Genomic DNA, 19,705 nt, shown 5'->3' on the forward strand with positions numbered 1-19,705 from the left:
TTCATCTTGATTTTGACCGTGAACTCAAGCGGAACACATTTCTAGTGAGGATGAGGGAGCGAATTGATGCAGTAACCATTGAGATTCCAGAAACGTAGAACGAAATTAAAGAGAAATCAAGGGAGAGTAAAAAAGGTATCACAAATAGAAGTAAGAACAACAGGGAAACGATTCGGTATTTTTATGTACAAATGTATCACTGCATTACTTTGTTCAACTATATTTTCACTTGTCAATATTCATCCTATATAAACAAGATCGCCTGAACATGATCGAATGCATCCCTTCTCTCGACATTTCCCAAAAATCGACAATGGTTTTGGCTCCTGCAGACTGCAAGTGAGGCAAGCACCATTTTTTCGTGTAAACGTACAAGCTCTTGTTGTACTTTCAAGCCATCAGCATCTAGAAACTTGGTATAAATCATGTGCCTATCCATTGATTTGAAACGAGCAAGCAACTTCAATTCCTAGTCTTTTCTTTCTAGCCACCCAAGCTGTAGAAACAGAACGTATGTTACTTGCTATATTAGCAGAGAAATATCACAAATTATAAAAAGGAATGCCTAATTCAAACATCTGAATCTGTGATCGCATACCTTCCACGCATACATGGCGAAAAAGGCTACAGTATCAGCAGACCAAACGACAGCAAAGGACTTCACAAAGAATGGGATTGTAACATTGAGTAACGGGACGAGGAGGAAGAGATAGTTTAGAGCTTCCTTCTCATTTTTCGAGCAGTCTCGTGCACGCAGTGAAGGAATTGCTGCAAAATTAGAAAGTTAAATTCTTTGTTCATTATATCTTTGCTACAAGAGGAAACTTTGGAGGTACATTTAGAGGGGGATAACTTACTAAACATCCAAATGGACCACATTCCCATTAACCTCCATATGTCTGGTTCGTTCGATGGGAAGATGAGATTGAAGGACAGAAATCCACCTAGCAGCATGGAGGCATAGGCTTGAACCTCAAAAACAGTGTAGAGAGTACTACCGGGCACAGCGGGGTTTTTGGAAGCTGTCGAAGCCCTTGGTGCAAAGGTTGCAGCAGTCTTCTGAACCACCTGTTGCAAAAAACATGGAAGCATAGCGTTGTGAGAAATTGATTACATGACAGTTTTCTATCGGAGAAAAACAATCTATCACTACACGGGGTGGATATGCTAAACAAAAAGGAATCCATCCGGTTGAAGAAAGTTGGGGCGTGTGAGGATGCGATCATACCAACTCACATGCGAGGTCCCTTCTTTCACCGATGTGGGATTCATACTCTCAACATCCATCCCGTTAGGTAAACTATGTTTGGAAACATAGCCGAAATCGGACTATTCTCAATGTAGATTACTTTCATTACAGATTTGATGTTAAAGAGACGTCGATACAATTCTATTAGCTTCTTCAACTAGTTTATTTCTTTGTTCATGTTTTTGGTAGTCAGATACAAGTGAAATGCTTTTCCGGGTAGAAATCGATGTTGATTTTTGGCTTAAGTTTCATCCAATACATTAGCCCACATTAGGCTCACTAAAGCACACAAACTAACTCTAATATAACTTTTTGCAAATTGCCAGTGACTCGACTCTATAAGGTGTGGGGTTTTATGCAAAAGGCTTCGATGTCATTAGTAGCGCTAATTGTATGCCGTATCTTTTTTTTTTAAGTTTCGGACATGTGACTTTACATTCTTCAACTCAAACGAAAAAATATGTACTGAATAGCCTGCTCTGACACCGCATTAGAATATGAGCATAAGCTTTTTCTCGTTGCGGGATTCACACTCTCAACAACCCACTAACATAATGATTCCGTTTTCACTACCCAATTTCACAATTCACAATAAAATTTACAAACAAAGTCTTTATAAATTGCAATTCAGGACACCCATATGAACAAAAAAAGGTATAAAAATCCAACCTTTTTGAGGTCCTTGTCGAGTGGAGAAGCAGCAGCAGCAGCAGCAGAGAAAGTGGTGGACTTTCTGGCTTCCGGTGGCTCGGCTTCTTCTAGCTCTGGCTTTGGTTCCTCCACTGCTGCCGGAGCATCCAGCTCATTGGCATTGGCATAAAGTCTGAAAAAAAATTTGGTGGGAAACGGAGAATTGCAGGGTGAAACGTTTCTCGGGTTCGAAACGGTGAAAGGATATTGGAAGTTGCAGAGAGAGGTTGAAGTTAAGGAGTTCATGGTTGAACACTTTCTCTCTCCGCTGATAAGATTTTCACTGAGAATTCAAGAACAGAAAGGAAACAGAGGAAAAACAGAGGGAGATAAGAAATATGAGGTAGGGAAGAAGATGTGTTGGACGGGGACAGCATTTGGGCTTCACTTAAATGGAGAATTTTCTGGCCCAATATCATTGACTCTGTGCTTACGATAACTGGTACATCAGAGTTGCATTCTTCTCGGTCCTCTTGTACTAAGGAAACGTCCTCGTCCAATATCATTGACTCTATGCGTACGATAATTGGTACACCATAGGTGCATTCTTTGTAGTCCTCTTGCACTAAGGAAATGTCCCCGACCAATATCATTGACTCCGTGTATACGATAACTGGTACACCAGAGATGCATTCTTCCCGGTCCGCTTATACTAAGGAAAGGTCCTCGCATTGTTCTAACGCCCACATCGAATACGGACTGAACTTCTCCTGGGGGCACTAGCACGAGCTAAAAAGGTTGAAATACTATTTGAAAGAGAGTAAAACGGTATGAAATCCTAGGGTTTTGAGCCCACGCTATTCAATCATCATTGAACAACTAGGTGCACGTCGTACCAGCAACATATATGACACGAGTATATCGCTATTGTGTCACTAGCACGGAACAATATGGTGTAAGTATATTTGTATGCAAGTTCCTACACATCAAAGTTACATTTAAATACAAATACAAAGGGGCCTATTTCTTTGTAGGCAGATCAATCGGACAGCCCACCTAGTCTAGGCTCTAGCTATCGAACTCAAGAATTACAAAGGTACACCTCTTTATTCACTTAAGTGTAATAACTAATTAGCAAATCACTATTTAAAATTTATTTCTATTGAAAAGAGCAGTGATGTTCACAGTTTTCGGTTGTCTGATCAAATGAATCGAGAAGATGAATGATAAAAATGAAGAAAAGTATGTAAAAAGTAAAAATAAATGCATAAATAGCACTATCCTAAAAAAATAGTCAAAGTGTTTGCTGTCAATTTGTTGGGTACATATACATAACCGTCTTTTGCTTGAGTCTTTTATTTTTATTTTTTAATAAATAATATTATATACACTAGGAATGGGGGACTACGCTAACCCTTACATTGGAGTAACCATAATAATATGGTTTAAATTCTTTTTTGGTAAGAATCGAATTTGAGACATTTGAGTACAAGCGAAGAGGAATAATATTATACAGTAATACATGGTGATATTAATGAACCATTTTTTTTTTTTTGAAACTTTTATGAAAAGCGCTTGGACTAAGTTTATTTTAATAAAAATTCATGCTATAACTTTATTTAATGAAAAAAACTTAAGTTTTAATGAAAAACTCTTAAATTTTAATAAAAAGGACAAAAAACTTAAATTTTAATGAAAAACATAATTTTAATATTAAAAAAAAAAAAAAAAAACTGACGTGCGAACCTGTGCGCCCCTCACACAAACTGTTTGTGAAACTTAATGGTGCTACACTGTTTATGAAACTTAATAGTACTACACTGTTTATGAAATTTAACAGTAGATGCTTGTCCCAAATTTTCAAGTTCTTTTACTATAATGCAATAAAAAGATTAAAAAAAAATGATAGAGATTAACGTCTACGTCGTTAAAATTATGCATGACTAAAAGATAAAAATAAAAAAATAAAAGAGATCAACGTCATCGCCCACACCTGACTGACTCCTCCCCAACCATACCGTCCCAGATGTGGTTCTGAATCGAACAGAACTTACTTCAATTTGAAATTTTAATTTTAGAGGGATGAAATATGTTTAGATTATATCAAAGGGTTATGCAACTGAATGATTGATTGGATGCTCTTTTCACGCTTCTTTAGTTAGGTTTTTTTTCTTTTCTTTTTATTGTCTTTATAATTAAATAAAATTATAATACAATTTTTAATTAAAACTCAAAATTTTAAAATCTTTTTTATTAGTTTTATTTATTTATTTTTTGTGAAGAACGGGAGCACAACCCGAAGCCAAAGAGAATCAATGAACCATTTTAATTAATGTGTACGGTGAAGATCCATTAATAACTAGATATTGTCCTTATTCATCGGTTTGTGGGCCAACATAAGTGGGGCCAATCAATAACTTCCCAGATAATACAGAGTAGAGCCCAAACAGAAAACGAACACTTGTACGACTCTACTTATTTCCGCGCGAATTCCACCAACCATTCTAATCACTTGCAGGCTTTGCAATATAATAAATGTTATTTATTTATTATATATATTTTATTTATTTTTTTCCTTCTGAAAGCTTCTTGCTTGTTTGCCAATCTCATAAAATGTGTGCGACTTGCAGCTCCGACTTAGGAGACTGGTAGTTATCGGAGCTCCAGAGACTAGTACTTCTGATTAATTATTACTTTGGAGTTTGAACGATTGTTTACGGTTGTTTGAGTTGCCGCGAATTTTGGAGGACCAACGTACCTATTTTTTGTTTCGTTCCGTTATCGTGTGCCAAACAAAGAAGAAAGCAACAGCTAAGTTTCTCCTTTTTCTATTCGAATTGGGAGTTTCTGAGGAAATTGGGAGTTTTCTGAGGAAATTTGAAGGTTTTGGGAAATGGGTTTTCGTGAATTTGATTCTGATCGAAAACCCATTGATGGATTCTTGAAGTTGAAGTGATTGGTTTGGGGTTTTAAGGGCCTCTAATGGGGAGACTTCTTGGCGGTTTCGTGTTGCCTCTGCTGCTGCTAACTGGTATTCAAATTCAAAAGCAAATGCCTTTGTCTTTTGCCAGTGTTTTCTTAGAAAATCAAATTGCAACTCTTAAAAGTTACCATCTTTTTTCTTGCAGCTGCTGTTATCAACTGGAGCGTGCTCTCTCTTGTCGATTTGATAGCGTTTCTTCTTATTCTATTTAATGCACCAAAACTAGGTAAGCTAGCTGCTCTGTGAATTTTCAAGCTTGGTTTCGACGTTTCGAATGAATTTAGGTAGACATGGTACCAAGTGAAAATGTATTTGTGAGATACTAGGAAACTATGTGCAAGATGTGCTTATGGATTACTACTTTCTTGTTAGCGGGTTGACATGTAATGTCTCATATGCAAAGGGTTTTCTTGTTATGGCTGTGTACAAGAGAGTAGCTAAAGTTCTTTGATTTTCCCCGAAAACAATGTTAATTGTGAGATGATCACAATCGCTTAGTTAAGCTCGACTACTGTTTATAATATAATTGTCATGATTCCTTTAGCTATGCATCTATGAGTGCTCAGATTTGGTTTTCCTGAGTAGCTATGTCCACCCACTTAGATGCCAAGTTTATGCATAAGTGGTGTGAACTTCTTTTAAACAACAAAAGAACATGAATTTTTGGAGATCCACTCGAGTTTTATGTAAGATCTCACTCAATGTCGAACCTTGGGTTTTATTGGATTCATGCAGAATTTGGTGTTATCATTGCAATTTATGAGAGAAAAGAAAAATGATTTTGGTATTTTATATGCTGCTTCTTATTATCCTAAATGCTGGAATTACTTATATAATTGAACCTTACTACTTCTGACAGTGTTTTTCTTTTTGTAGGATTTCATCTCGGAAGGCAGCTTTTATTGTCATGGATCATTGTTATATTTTCTTTATTTGTTATTTTTTCTCAAGTGATATATCTTGTTATATGGGCTATTGAGGGAAATAAATGGAGCGGAGTAGATGCTTGGTGGGCAAATCTTATTGGATTCATGATGTAAGAATTTGCTTTGTTTCTATTTAATCTCACATCGCTTTATTTTATACGCATACATTTATACAGCGTTTTGTGTGTGCTTTTGCAGATTGCAGTCATGGAAATCTCCTTTCGTGCTATATTTTTTACTCTTACAACTATCAGTAGTTGCTGTTGTATTAGTTGATTTGTATGGAAACAGATTTGGTCTTGTTTCATCATGCGATTCATGTTGGGGTTGTTTCTCATCAGCCATTGAACGACCAATTTGTAAGTAATTAATTGCCTGATTTTTTTTGTCTCTTCGGTTTTTTTTCTATGATTTCTCCTATCAAGCCATATAACATTATATACATAAAGAATCCAATTCTAATGTATAAATCTTGGATACAGTTCTTGTTATGCATTTGATTTTCTCTTGGGATGATGTTCTTGCAAATTTTTAAAGATGCTTTTAGCAGTTGATTTATTCACCTTATTAATCAGATGTTAAAATGACATATACATGCCTGTGTGCAATCTTAGTTATGAGTTGGTTAAGTTGAAGATACCAGAATTAATCATACAAAAGTAACAACTGATTTGGAATTATTTCGTTGTTCCTTCTGGAAGGTTCTCATCTTAGGGTTGCTGCCTTGTTGCTGTTGCCTGCCATTCAGTTGGTTGTCGGAATTAGCCGTCCTTCATGGGTTTCTCTACCCTTTTTTATTGGGAGCTGCATTGGTCTTGTAGATTGGTCTCTGACAAGCAATTTTCTAGGACTTTTCAGGTGATTTCCTTGCAATCCATCATTTGTTACTCGATGATATTGTTGCCTCTCTCTCTGTCTCTGTCTCCGTCTCTCTCATACACACACTCTCTCTTACTGTCCATATATCTATCTATGTATCCATGTACACATCTGCTGTAGTTAGTTTTGCTTCTGTTGCTCATGGTTGCACCTATGGGTTTGAAGGTGGTGGAAGCCTTTTCACTTGTATGCAGGCTTCAACATTGTCTTGCTTTATGTGTATCAGCTCCCTGTGGAGTTTCCGGATATGTTACAATGGGTAGCTAAGTTCATTGGTCTGTTCAAAATAACTTTACATTCTGACTGGACTGAAGTTTGTTCGAGCTGCTCTCTTTTACTTTTCTACACCATGGTACGTACTCTCTTTTACTTTCTACATCATGATATGTATGCGAGCAACCTTCTCACTTACCTTCTCATTTCAACCTTCTCACTTCTTCTCATGCCACGGTCTCCCACTATTTTTCTTCCTTTGTTAGTATTATTAAGATTTTAGTTTGTCAACCATAAAGTAATTAAATTTTTAGTTTGTCAACCAAAAAGTAATTAAAATTTTAGTTTTGTGCTAGTGGAATACACGTGGCATGAGTAGAAGTGAGAAGGTTGCTAGCACTCCCCTTTGTTTTATGTCTTCTACAAGTTCAACACAGTTTATGTGGTAGGATACTTGAAAACCAGTGATTTCAGCTTATCTACAGTGTAGGTTCTGCAGGTTTATAATGAAATAATTTGTGTTTGAAAGTGTAAACTATAGTTCAAAGTTGTCATACGGCTAAAATGTGTGATAGGTGCACCAATCCCATATTACTTATCAAACGTATATGTCATCCATTGTACTTTATAACCCAAGTGCTTCAGTGCGTACTTGTGGTTTCTCTTTACATTCTCTTCCTTCTAATGCAGCTATCCTGTGTTAAATGTGATCTAGAGGAAATGGATTTTATTTTATCCATGAAAGAAAACAACTTGATGGAGCAACTTCTTCCCTCGAAGCATTCATTTTTTATTCGTGAATCTAGGTAATATTCTTGGATGTTGTAACATCTTTTCCACTGGTTTACAGTATGCTGTCTCCTTTAATCATTGCCTTCAATGCGTATAAGTTTACTATTTGATTTTGTTCTAAGTTCTATCACAGAGGGAGGAAGACCTCTGTCATCCTAGTCTAAGTCCATATCTTTGATCTTGCTGAATCAAAGTTTCGAATAGAACATGATATGTAGCAGGATAAGTACGTGTAAAAGTAAAACCATTTGTTCGATATAAGATTAGAACATGATAATGTTGGGATCATTTAACAACATATAGAAAGTTTGGAGCCAATCGTACTAAAGCTGCAACCCCATATCAGAGGCTAGAAATTTTTAAAGAACATGGTGGATGAAATTAGAGTAATCCAACCCAACAAACTCTTAGAGTTCAGTTTCTTAGAATCTTCCCCTTGTAAGTAAAAGAAAAAGAGCCTGTAGTTTTCTGGTAGCACATTAAAAAATGTCAAGATAAAAGCTTTAGTAGACTGCAGGGGGACTCTTCATCAAGCCTACCAACTGCTTTCAATTTTTTCTTGTGAAAAAGAACAAAGATTGGGATTGTCAGAGAGAGTGTGATGATAACCCATCAGTCACATAGTGGATTAGTATCTAGATATAGCTTTAGTTGATCATTGAGGCCAACTTTCACAGACACTCTATGTATATGCCAGCATAAAATGCTTTGCATCCAAACAAACAATATCTTCTTATCTGTTCTGATGTTTTGTATTACCTTCAATTATTGCATAACTACAGTTTGTTTGGTGTATCCAGTGTAACTGGCTACTTCTCTCCGTTGGAGCCTGTATCATTATCAGTGTATATGCGTGCAGCTTAAGTAATTGTTTATTGTATTCAGATCTGGTGTAAGGCATACCAATGTTTTATTGAAGGGAGCGGTTTTCCGGACCTTTAGTATCAACTTCTTCACATATGGTTTCCCGGTATGTATTCCTCTACTTTCTTCTTCTTGACTGAACAACATTATGATGTTTATTGAGGCTGAATTGACCCATTCATGCCATCTTTTTGAAGGAGAAGATGAGGTAGTTGTGAATTTCAGTGCTTGAATTTAATGCATGGGGCATTAGTTATCTATTTAGTTCAAACCATCGTGTAGGAATCTTACTTGCCATACCGAAGTGTTCTTTTAGTTTTCATGTTTTTCCAATCCAGTGAGAAAAAATTTCTTGTTGCTATTTTTTGGTTTCCAAAAACAAACTCATTGTAATAATATGGATATGCTCCTTTTTCTCTTAAAAATTTTGGACTTGGAAACTTTAGATAAAGTATTTGTTGCATTAATTAAGATTTACTGGAAATTTAAAAAGTTTAGGTAGATAAAGTGGTCAGGTTGGAAATTAGGTGGCTAACACTGGTGACTGGACAGAAGTAGCACAAAAATATTAAAGCACATTGACTTAATAGGAGATATTGTGTAACCTCATACGAATAGGACAAAGGCAAGTACGATGATGAACTGATGATGATACAAATAAAGTATTGGCGTCTTTTTCATGCACGCAAATCTAGAAACTGAAAAATAAAACTGAGTTTAGAGGAAATTTGAACCAATTGGTATTTTGTAGTTTTGCAATTATTTCATATATCTTTTGTCAATGTTATTGAATGCTTGAGTTCTTTAGTTTGAGTTGGTGGGTGACTTGTTTAGGGTTTGTATAATAACGTTTTGAAGATCCATGTAAAGTGAGTGGAGGAACACTGGGTTGTGACATTTTTGACTTATGAGCTTCCAGTTTTTCGTTTACTTGCATCTGGCTGAAATTGTTGTTCCAAGATCTATATTCTTTTCAGTTTAGTTATATTAATTGGTATTTGTGGTGAATTTGGCAGGTTTCCTTGTTTGCTCTTTCTTTTTGGAGTTTTCATTTTGCAAGTATTTGCGCATTTGGGCTACTTGCATATGTTGGCTACATCATATATGTCTTCCCTTCCTTATTCCGTTTGCATCGACTGAATGGGCTGCTTCTTGTCTTCATTCTCCTGTGGGCTGCTAGCACATATATTTTCAATGTAGCATTCGCATTCTTGAATCGGAAAATCGGGAAGGTAGTACTCTCTTTCCAGTGATGTTTCATATCTGCATTTAACAGAAAATGGTTGGAAGTTGACTGTTTTGGTTACATGTTCAGAACATGGACATATGGGAGATGATTGGGTTGTGGCATTATCCCATACCTGGATTCTTTCTGCTTGCACAATTTTGTCTTGGTATATTGGTTGCCTTGGGTAATCTTGTGAACAAATCGGTTTTCCTTTGGTTGTCTGATGAGGATGGACAATCTTCAAATGACAAGAGTACCGCAGAAGGTATTGAGATACACAATATCAAACCAATTGATTGAATAACTGGTAACTCTCGTTGTTTCCTTTTCGTGGTGGTGGGGGGTTCAGTTATATGTTTGCCTAGTCTTTTTCTCCACGCTTGTGCAGATTTGTACCATTGATTTTAATTTGCGTATATACTTAGGCCATTTCTGATTCTATCTTCCTTCATCGATGTAATACTGTTATATCCTTTATCATAGGTGAGGGAGAGACCAAAGTATTGATAGTGGCCACAATTGCTTGGGGACTGCGCAAAAGCTCTCGAGCTATCATGCTGGCACTGATATTGCTCATTGCCATGAAACCTGGTTTCATCCATGCTGTATATGGTATGTGTCTAAAATTTAACTCATGAAATTGACAAACTTAGCAAGCTGCCCCTTGTTCATTCTTATATTTTTTTATCTTGTAATGATGAAATTAATGCTTAATTTACACCGTAGCACAATTTTCTAATTAGTTTTATTTTTGACCTGTGATTCAGTGATATTCTTTTTGATATATCTTTTGAGCCACAACATTAACAGAAAGATGCGGAAGTCTTTGATTCTCCTATGTGAGGTTCACTTTGCGCTATTGTATATCATTCAGATTAATCCGATCTCTGATACTTTGGAGCAAAAAGGCTCTTTGAGTGCAGAAATCTTATCACAATTAGGTATGCAACTGTCAGAAACCGCTGTCAAAGGAAAAATTAAATGTCTAGTGATTTATCTTTTCTGTAAATGGTGCAGGTCTTCTTCAACATGAAAGCTCGTGGGACTTTTTGCAAATAGCTTTGCTCGCTTGCTTCTGTGCAATTCATAACCATGGCTTTGAAATGCTATTTTCGTTCTCAGCAATTGTGCAGCATACACCTAGCCGTCCATTTGGATTTAGCATTTTGAAAGCTGGTCTGAATAAATCAGTTTTGTTGTCAGTGTATGCGTCCTCAGCCATTCAGTACAGACATGATAATCCTTCTTATGGTATATTCATCCTTGCTATATTTATTTATTATTTTCGTGAATTGGGCCAATCTGGTCTCTGATGATTGCAGAATTTGAAATTTGGTCTGAACCTTCTCAATTTGTCCCGAGTGATAATCTAGTGAATGCCTAGTTACCTAGTTATTTGATAATATACTTTGGAATGCTACAAAGGCATGTGGTGAAGTATGCAATGAATATTTGATGAATTGGAAACAGATCCAATAAAACTAATCGAAACTAGATATTGTAGGTTTCCTTCTCCAAATTATATGTTTTTGGTTTTATGAATCAAGGTGTCTACAATCAACCTTGTATTTTAGGACCATATATGCTTGATGTTGACCCAATGCAGACCTTTTTCTGCTACCGCTGGTACTCTCCTTTAATTACTGTTGACATTTATATTTTCTGATGTGTTCTCTCTTTCCAGAGAGAAGAATCGCATTATTCCTCAGTGCAATTGGGCAGAAGTTTTTATCTGTGTACAGATCATGTGGAACCTACATTGCCTTTCTAACGATTCTCCTTACTGTATACTTGGTGAGACCCAATTATGTATCATTTGGATACATATTCCTTCTCCTTGTTTGGATCATTGGAAGACAACTTGTGGAGAGAACAAAAAAACGCCTTTGGTTCCCATTGAAAGCATATGCAATTGTGGTGTTTATCTTTATCTATAGCTTGAGCAGTTTCCCGAGCATTGAGATTTGGTTGTCTAAGTTCATAGACCTTTATTTTTATCTAGGCTATAACTCAGAAGCTTCATATTTGAAAAATATTTGGGAATCCCTTGCAGTGTTGATTGTGATGCAACTTTATAGCTACGAGAGAAGACAGAGCAGTTATAACAGGTCAGATGATGTCCATGTGTTAGAATTTGGAGTGCTTGGGTTTGTAAGGCGGTTTGTCATTTGGCACAGCAACAAGATCTTGTTTATTGCAGTATTCTATGCATCTTTATCTCCAATAAGTGCCTTTGGCTTCTTTTATCTACTTGGCCTTGTCCTGTGTTCAACTTTACCTAAAGCTTCACATTTCCCATCTAAATCATTCTTGGTTTACACAGGACTCCTAGTAACGTCTGAGTACCTTTTTCAGATGTGGGGTAGACAGGCTGCAATGTTTCCTGGACAAAAGCACTCTTATATTTCCCTTTTTTTGGGTTTCCGTGTATTTAAACCGGGCTTTTGTAGTCTAGAATCTGGCTTGAGAGGAAAAGTTCTGGTGATTGCTGCATGCACTCTTCAATATAATGTTTTTCGCTGGTTGGAAAAGATGCCAAGTACTATCCTAAACAATGGAAAGTGGGAAGAGCCTTGTCCATTGTTTGTCTCAACAGAAGATGCCAATATCAATGGTTCCATCCCAAGGGAGGATAACAAGCCATCGACAGATTCTGAAGCCATTTCAGTGAAACGAGAAGGGGTTAGGAGCCAATCATGGCCCTTTTTTCCCCCTGGTTCATCGCAATCACCTAACCATGTGTCCCCTAGAGCAGGAGGTTCTGAGGGTAGCAGTAATAAATATTCATTTGGGTACATTTGGGGCAGCACCAAAGAGAGTCATAAGTGGAACAAGAAGCGGATTCTTGCCTTGAGAAAGGAGAGATTTGACACACAGAAGCTTATCGCAAAAATCTATTTGAAATTCTGGATGGAGAATATGTTTAACCTCTTTGGTCTTGAGATAAACATGATTGCATTGCTTCTTGCAAGCTTTGCTTTATTGAATGCCATATCTATGGTATACATTGCGTTACTTGCTACTTGCATTATTATGAATCGGCAGAGTATACGTAAACTATGGCCCGTATTAGTTTTCCTGTTTGCATCCATTCTCATCCTTGAGTATTTTGCCATCTGGAGGTGTGTGTGGACTCGAAATCAACCTGATGAGACGAATACACAGTGCCATGATTGCTGGCAAAGCTCAACCATGTATTTCAGTTACTGCAAGTACTGCTGGTTAGGTATTACTCTCTTAGCCATCTGATGCATACACACACAGGTGTGCACGTGTACACACAGAAACATACACGTGCATACTAAATTTCTTTAGTTTCTTTGCTGAATTGGAGAGTGTTGCAGAAAATTGATATGGATTATTGGCCCATTGTTAGACAAGTTTTAAGACGAATTAGTTTTTCTTTCTCTGACCTTATATCTTGTTTTCTTTTATGTTTCAGTTGTTATGTAGATCAATTTATTCCTTAAACTATAACAATGTGTACCACTTATGCTAGGACTTATTGTCGATGATCCGCGTATGCTTATCAGCTATTTTGCTGTCTTCATGCTTGCTTGTTTCAAACTTCGTGCTGATCAATTGTCCGGATTCTCGGTGTCATCTACTTACCGACAAATGGTATCTCAAAGTAAAAATTTGTTTGTGTGGAGAGACCTCTCTTTTGAAACCAAAAGCATGTGGACCTTCTTTGACTACCTGAGGCTTTACTGCTATTGTCATCTATTGGATCTTGTGCTAGCATTGGTTTTGATTACTGGAACAATTGAGTATGACATTCTGCACCTTGGTTATCTTGCTTTTGCGCTGGTTTTCTTTCGGGTGAGACTTAAAATCTTAAAGAAGAGGAATAAGATATTCAAGTTCTTGCGCATATACAATTTTGCTCTTATTGTTCTTTCTCTTGCATATCAATCTCCTTTTGTGGGGGAGTCTTGTGCTGGAAAGTGTGAGACAGTAGATTACGTATTTGAGATGATTGGATTTTATAAGTATGACTATGGATTTCGGATTACTGCAAGATCGGCTCTTGTTGAGATTATCATTTTTATGCTGGTATCACTTCAGTCCTATATGTTCTCCTCCCCAGAGTTTGATTATGTTTCTCGGTATCTTGAAGCCGAGCAAATTGGTGCCATTGTGCGTGAGCAAGAAAAGAAAGCTGCATGGAAAACTGCACAGTTAAAACATATTCGTGAATCTGAGGAGAAGAAACACCAGCGTAACCTGCAAGTGGAGAAAATGAAGTCAGAGATGCTCAACCTGCAAACCCAACTCCACAGCACGAACTCGGTTACTAATTGCGGTGACTCTCCTTCTGTCAGTGAAGGCCTGAGAAGGAGGAGGAATACTTCTCTTAACTCGAACAACGATTGGGGGACCTCTGATAAAGAAGGATTACAACTGAAAAAGGAGCAGATACTTAGAGTGGATTCATTATATCCTAGTGAATTGCATGAATCTCCTGCACCAGTGAATATGGAAAATCCAACAGCGATGGAGTGTGCAAGAGATTCAATAGAATCTCTTAACTGTGAGATCACTGAAGTTGAAGATGATGTTGCTGATGGCATATTTTTCACTTCTTCAGAAAAGGACAAAGTTAAAGGGAAAGCAAAGGAAAGCCCACTAATATCTCTGCTAGGTGATGGTGTTTCCCAGGTACAGTCGATTGGAAATCAGGCAGTTAACAACCTTGTAAGCTTTTTCAACATTGATCATGAGTTTGATGTCAATGAGCACTCTTCTGTTGAGGATGGGGTGTATGATGAGATGGAGAGCCAGAAAGTTAAAGTGTCCTTTGACCGTTCATCTTCCCTGCAGTCTGACACGAGTTCTGATGCAACAAGTCTGCAGTTAGGAAGGATCCTCCGTCACATATGGTCCCAAATGCGATCCAACAATGATATTGTGTGTTATTGTTGTTTTATCCTTGTCTTTTTGTGGAACTTCAGTTTGCTTTCTATGGTGTATCTGGCAGCTTTATTCTTGTACGCACTATGTGTAAATTCCGGTCCAAGTTACATCTTCTGGGTTGTTATGCTGATTTACACAGAAGTCTATATTTTGCTTCAGTATCTGTACCAGATTATGATCCAGCACTGGGCTTTTAGTGTTGCTTCAGACTTGCTTCGTGAGTGGGGATTTCCTGAACATAAAATCACATCTTCTTTTGTGGTCAGTTCATTACCTCTCTTTCTTGTCTACTTATTTACCCTCTTACAGAGCTCTATAACCGCAAAAGATGGTGAGTGGATGTCGTCTACAGACTTCGACTTCTATAGGAGGAGTGCTTTGCATGGAAAAGAGATTCCTGTCAGTTATAGCTGGAGTCAGAAAACAAAGAAGTTACTGCAAATAATGGAAAATGCAGTAAAATCGGTAGTCAGAAGCTTCTTCAGGTACTGGAATTCACTGACACAGGGAGCAGATTCCCCTCCTTACTTTGTTCAGGTGTCTATGGATGTGCGCTCATGGCCAGAGGACGGGATTCAGCCAGAAAAGATCGAGTCTGGAGTAAATCAATTGCTTAAAATCATTCATGATGAAAGGTGCAAGGAGAAAAACCCTAATCTCTGCCCTTTCGCTAGCAGGGTGCATGTCCAAAGCATAGAAAGGAGTCAAGAAAATGAAAATGTAGCCTTGGCTGTTTTTGAGGTGGTATATGCCTCTCCCATGACAGAGTGTGGTGATTCGATAGAATGGTACAAGTCACTTACTCCAGCAGCTGATGTCGCGAAGGAAATTCTTAAAGCACAAGATGCTGGGTTTGTTGAAGAAATAGGATTCCCATACCCCATACTCTCTGTAATTGGAGGAGGCAAGAGGGACATTGATCTGTATGCATATGTATTTGGTGCCGATCTGACTTTTTTCTTTTTAGTCGCCATATTCTACCAATCCGTCATAAAAAATAACAGTGAATTTCTTGACGTGTATCAGCTTGAAGATCAGTTTCCGAAAGAGTTTGTATTCATCCTAATGGTTAGTTATTTTTCATCATTTTCTGTCATGCTTTAAGTAGTGAAAAATCAAGTACTTTAAGATCTATTGCAAAAAGCATGGAGTTACAAGTTTGAAGTTAAATAACTCATCTTTTGTTCTTGGCTCACTATACCGAAACTATGGTAGAGGAATTCGTTACACTGTTTCTTTTTCGGTCCATGAATTTATTTCATTTTATGGTTAATAAGACTGAAATGTATAATATTATCTAAATTGCTAAAAGGTTAAATGATTTTTCATGCAGATTATCTTTTTCTTGATTGTGCTTGACCGTATAATCTATCTCTGTTCATTTGCCACCGGAAAAGTGATTTTCTACCTTTTCAATCTCATCCTCTTCACGTATTCAGTAACAGAGTATGCTTGGAACATGGAACCTTCCCACCAACATGCTGGAGGATTAGCACTCCGTGCTATATTTCTTGCGAAAGCAGTTTCTTTAGCACTGCAGGCTATACAACTCCGACATGGAATTCCTCATAAAAACACTTTGTACCGGCAGTTTTTGACTAGTGAGATTTCAAGAATTAATTATTTCGGATATCGACTATATCGTGCTCTGCCTTTCCTTTATGAATTGAGATGTGCACTTGATTGGTCATGCACAACCACATCTTTGACCATGTATGATTGGCTGAAAGTAAGTTTCTTAATCTATCTGCAACATTTCATCATACTTAATCGTGCATAAAACTTCAACTGTTGAGAACTATGCACTGAATTATCAGTGGAGTACCATCAGTTATCATTACTGTGTTCTTGTAACTAAAAATGGCTTTCTGTTTAGCTGGAGGACATACATGCAAGCTTGTACCTTGTCAAATGTGACGCAGTCTTGAACAGAGCAACGCACAAACAAGGAGAAAAGCAAACGAAAATGACCAAATGTTGCAACGGGATATGTCTGTTTTTCATATTGATTTGTGTTATTTGGGCTCCAATGCTGGTAAGTAACGTACGCCACTCAAATACTGATTACCAAATGATATTTTTATCATAATCATAAGTTAATAAAGTAATTGGTTTTGCTGAGTCTTAGGCGATCAGGCACACACAAACAAGTAGACAAGCCCACATGTGCTTTAATTTTAAGTTTACCATCGAGTAGAAGAAACAGTTGGTTGCTTTTCTGAATCATGCATCAAAAACTCCTTTGCTCCTCGCAGATGTACAGCAGTGGTAACCCGACAAACATTGAAAATCCCATCAAAGATGCCATTGTTCAGGTTGACATTAAGACAGCGAGTGGAAGACTGACCCTGTATCAAACCACCCTCTGTGAAAAGCTCCAATGGGACAAACTCAGCTCTGATGTTAATCTCGATCCTGAAGGTTACCTGGATACCTATAATAAGAAAGATGTCCAGTTGATATGTTGCGAATCTGATGCTAGTACTTTGTGGCTTATCCCCGATGTAGTCCAAACCAGATTCATTCGGTCCCTTTGGGATCCCAACATGGATATATCTTTCACTTGGGTACTTTCCAGGGACAGACCCAAAGGCAAGGAAACTGTGAAATATGAAAGAAGTTTGGAGTCTCAGGATCTTCCGAAACAATCAGATGTCCAAAAAGTTCTCAACGGCTCCATTAACAGCTTTAGGATGTACAACATTTATCCAAGATACTTCCGTGTCACTGGTTCTGGTGATGTCAGACCATTGGAACTAGAGGTACCCTTTCTCGCGAGTGCATGTCTTACTAATTTGAGTACTTCATATCTGCTTCTTGCTGTTGTGTTTCTGCAGTAATCTTTATAGCAGTTCTTTGTTAAAACTACTGAATTATGATTAATTTACAGGATAATTTCATTAGCGCGGACCTTGTTCTGAATCGTGCAAATTATGAGTGGTGGTCCTTCCGCGACATCAATTCATCAGATGTCAATGGATGTGGAGGTTTGACAGGACCGATGGCCATCATCGTATCTGAGGAAACACCGCCACGTAAGTTTACCAAAATGTCATTTCATATGTTCTTTTTCTGGCATACTAACTCATTTTCGGCTAAAATTGCTTTTATTCCTCATTTTCGGGTGTCCAATTCAGAGGGTATTCTTGGTGACACCCTTAGCAAGTTCAGCATTTGGGGTCTCTACATAACATTTGTTCTTGCCGTCGGCCGCTTCATCAGACTTCAATGTTCCGACTTACGAATGAGAATCCCCTACGAGAACCTTCCTTCCTGTGATAGGTAAACACAACTTCATAAAAAGTGGTCCTTTTATCAGAAGCGTTTTTGTTAGAATCACGTTGATATCTTTAATAAGCCAGAATCACTTTTACAAGTGCTTTTGCTTATCTAAAAACACTTCCGAACAGGCCCTTACATGGTCGGTTTGTTTGACATGGGTTCTGTATGTTTTTTCTTGGTGTATAGGTTGATAGCCATTTGTGAGGATATATATGCTGCAAGAGCAGAGGGTGAGCTTGGAGTTGAAGAGGTCTTATACTGGACACTGGTGAAGATTTACCGGTCACCACACATGCTGCTCGAATACACGAAACCGGATTAGTTATCCTCTCGGTTTAACTTGCTGACATTAGGCTTCACTAACACCCTTTATGGTTGGAGGAATGCAACACAAATTCTTTTTCCGGCCATCGGAAACGCCGGCATTCATGCTTGTTCTTCATTTTTAGCACAGGATTTGCCTAATCGCAGAGGGATTAGTGGTTTACATGTACACAATGTATTATTTCAAGAGTGATTTTGATCTGTCATGTAGTCTTTGTATATATAGTTCAATACAAGTTTGATAAAAATTAAAAAAAAAAACCATAGAACTGTATTTCAAGAATAAGATTTTTGGTTAATTACACTAACATCTCCCCCCGCCTAGTTGAGGTTTGTCGTGTTTTCATAAAACCGTTTTAGGTTTATAAAATCACACAAACACCTCCCGAGGTTTTAATTCAAAAATAATAGTTAGCTGGGGATGAGATGTTAAGATAACATTTGAGCATTATACTAATAATTGATCACAGTATTAAATCAAGGGTGGTGTAATCCATACACTCATTTTTACCTCTCAAACACTCCTCTCAAGCCGTTTGATCGAATGAATTGAAAAATATCAATGAACAAAAATAAATAAGGATGTGTGAAAAATAAAAATGATGTGTGAATAGGGCTACCCTAAATCAATTGTATAGAATGGACCATTTGCTATTGGTACAGAGTGATTGAGCTTCGCTTCGGATCTGTGTCTGGAGCTTGCAGATTGAAAGATTCAAACCACTCAATTTCAATCATACGGTTCTCATTAACTCATCTTACTATGACACTAACTCACTTCACAAAAACTTAAAAACTTAAACGGTCTGAATCTATTTCTCTCTTAAACGGTTTGGATCACTCAATCTATAAACTCCGGACATAAATATCCGAAATGTATGTCATATATTATTCAAAACAAAACATCTTCTTTTATTTTTTTTTTATTTCTCTCCATTGAAATTACATGGAGAAAAGACGTACAACATATATATATTTTTTAAATAAAATTACGAAAAAAGTCTAGTGAGCAAGTATATTGGCACGTGCACAATAATACATTGGGTATGCCTGGGTGCGGTTCGCATACGTTCAAGCACACAATATTTGTTTAACGAAAAGTTTACACTACTATTCATTTTAATGAAAAACTACATTTTTACACTAAAAAGTCAATCTTGGTACTATTCACTTTACCCTTTATTTTGTCCTTACCATTAAAACTCAAAATTTTCAAGTCATTTTCATTAGTTTTCCTTAAAAATAAACATTGATTGGCTAATTCTTGATTAACTCATAAATTAAGTCTAAAACGTTATACACATAACAATTTACACAAAATGAAAAAGATCTACGTACATGTCAAATTCTGATTTTGTATAGAAGAGGAATGTGAATCAAATCGCTAAGAGAACCGGGCCAAGTATACTTTTCTATTA

At 37.2% G+C, this 19,705-nt stretch overlaps 2 protein-coding genes across 6 annotated transcripts; one reads left to right on the forward strand and one right to left on the reverse strand.

The window, feature by feature from the left end:
• Positions 1-122: 122 nt before the first annotated feature.
• LOC137743371 (protein RESISTANCE TO PHYTOPHTHORA 1, chloroplastic) lies at positions 123-2,291 on the reverse strand. Its single transcript, XM_068483255.2, has 4 exons — positions 1,919-2,291; positions 858-1,068; positions 599-768; positions 123-496 (listed from the first exon to the last, which is right to left on the reverse strand). The coding sequence occupies exons 1-4, from the start codon at positions 2,183-2,185 to the stop codon at positions 470-472; spliced, it is 675 nt and encodes a 224-aa protein (XP_068339356.2). The 5' UTR covers positions 2,186-2,291; the 3' UTR covers positions 123-469.
• Positions 2,292-4,714: 2,423 nt separating this feature from the next.
• LOC137741986 (piezo-type mechanosensitive ion channel homolog) lies at positions 4,715-18,493 on the forward strand. 5 transcript variants are annotated; one of them, XM_068481704.2, is made up of 21 exons: positions 4,715-4,910; positions 5,008-5,088; positions 5,739-5,898; positions 5,987-6,147; positions 6,490-6,646; positions 6,833-7,019; positions 7,571-7,686; positions 8,558-8,642; positions 9,553-9,768; positions 9,852-10,029; positions 10,248-10,376; positions 10,532-10,705; positions 10,782-11,015; positions 11,449-12,990; positions 13,264-15,749; positions 16,015-16,410; positions 16,558-16,716; positions 16,937-17,443; positions 17,572-17,716; positions 17,819-17,963; positions 18,150-18,493. In XM_068481704.2, exons 1-21 carry the CDS (start codon positions 4,862-4,864, stop codon positions 18,283-18,285), a joined length of 7,443 nt encoding a protein of 2,480 aa, XP_068337805.2. In that variant the 5' UTR covers positions 4,715-4,861; the 3' UTR covers positions 18,286-18,493. The 5 variants fall into 5 exon arrangements, with proteins under 5 accessions (XP_068337805.2, XP_088535810.1, XP_088535811.1 ...); XM_088679684.1 differs by lacking the exons at positions 4,715-4,910; positions 5,008-5,088; positions 5,739-5,898 and having other exon boundaries at positions 6,011-6,147; positions 6,894-7,019; XM_088679685.1 differs by lacking the exons at positions 4,715-4,910; positions 5,008-5,088; positions 5,739-5,898; positions 5,987-6,147 and having other exon boundaries at positions 6,565-6,646; positions 6,862-7,019.
• Positions 18,494-19,705: the final 1,212 nt, after the last annotated feature.

This window comes from Pyrus communis, chromosome 11, assembly GCF_041283825.1.
Source record: "Pyrus communis isolate YQ-2024b chromosome 11, ASM4128382v1, whole genome shotgun sequence".
Classification (NCBI taxonomy): Eukaryota; Viridiplantae; Streptophyta; class Magnoliopsida; order Rosales; family Rosaceae; genus Pyrus; species Pyrus communis.

What these genes read in the sequence shown, in the direction of transcription:
- LOC137743371 (XM_068483255.2), bottom strand. Translation starts at nt 2,185, where the DNA reads ATGAACTCCTTAACTTCAACCTCTCTCTGCAACTTCCAATATCCTTTC. An exon ending in TCGACAAGGACCTCAAAAAG is followed by an intron (nt 1,069 to 1,918) that starts GTTGGATTTTTA and finishes TTTTTGCAACAG; the next exon opens with GTGGTTCAGAAGACTGCTGC. An exon ending in GTGGTCCATTTGGATGTTTA is followed by an intron (nt 769 to 857) that starts GTAAGTTATCCC and finishes CTAATTTTGCAG; the next exon opens with CAATTCCTTCACTGCGTGCA.
- LOC137741986 (XM_068481704.2), top strand. Translation starts at nt 4,862, where the DNA reads ATGGGGAGACTTCTTGGCGGTTTCGTGTTGCCTCTGCTGCTGCTAACT. An exon ending in AGTTTGTATTCATCCTAATG is followed by an intron (nt 15,750 to 16,014) that starts GTTAGTTATTTT and finishes TTTTTCATGCAG; the next exon opens with ATTATCTTTTTCTTGATTGT. An exon ending in CCATGTATGATTGGCTGAAA is followed by an intron (nt 16,411 to 16,557) that starts GTAAGTTTCTTA and finishes CTTTCTGTTTAG; the next exon opens with CTGGAGGACATACATGCAAG.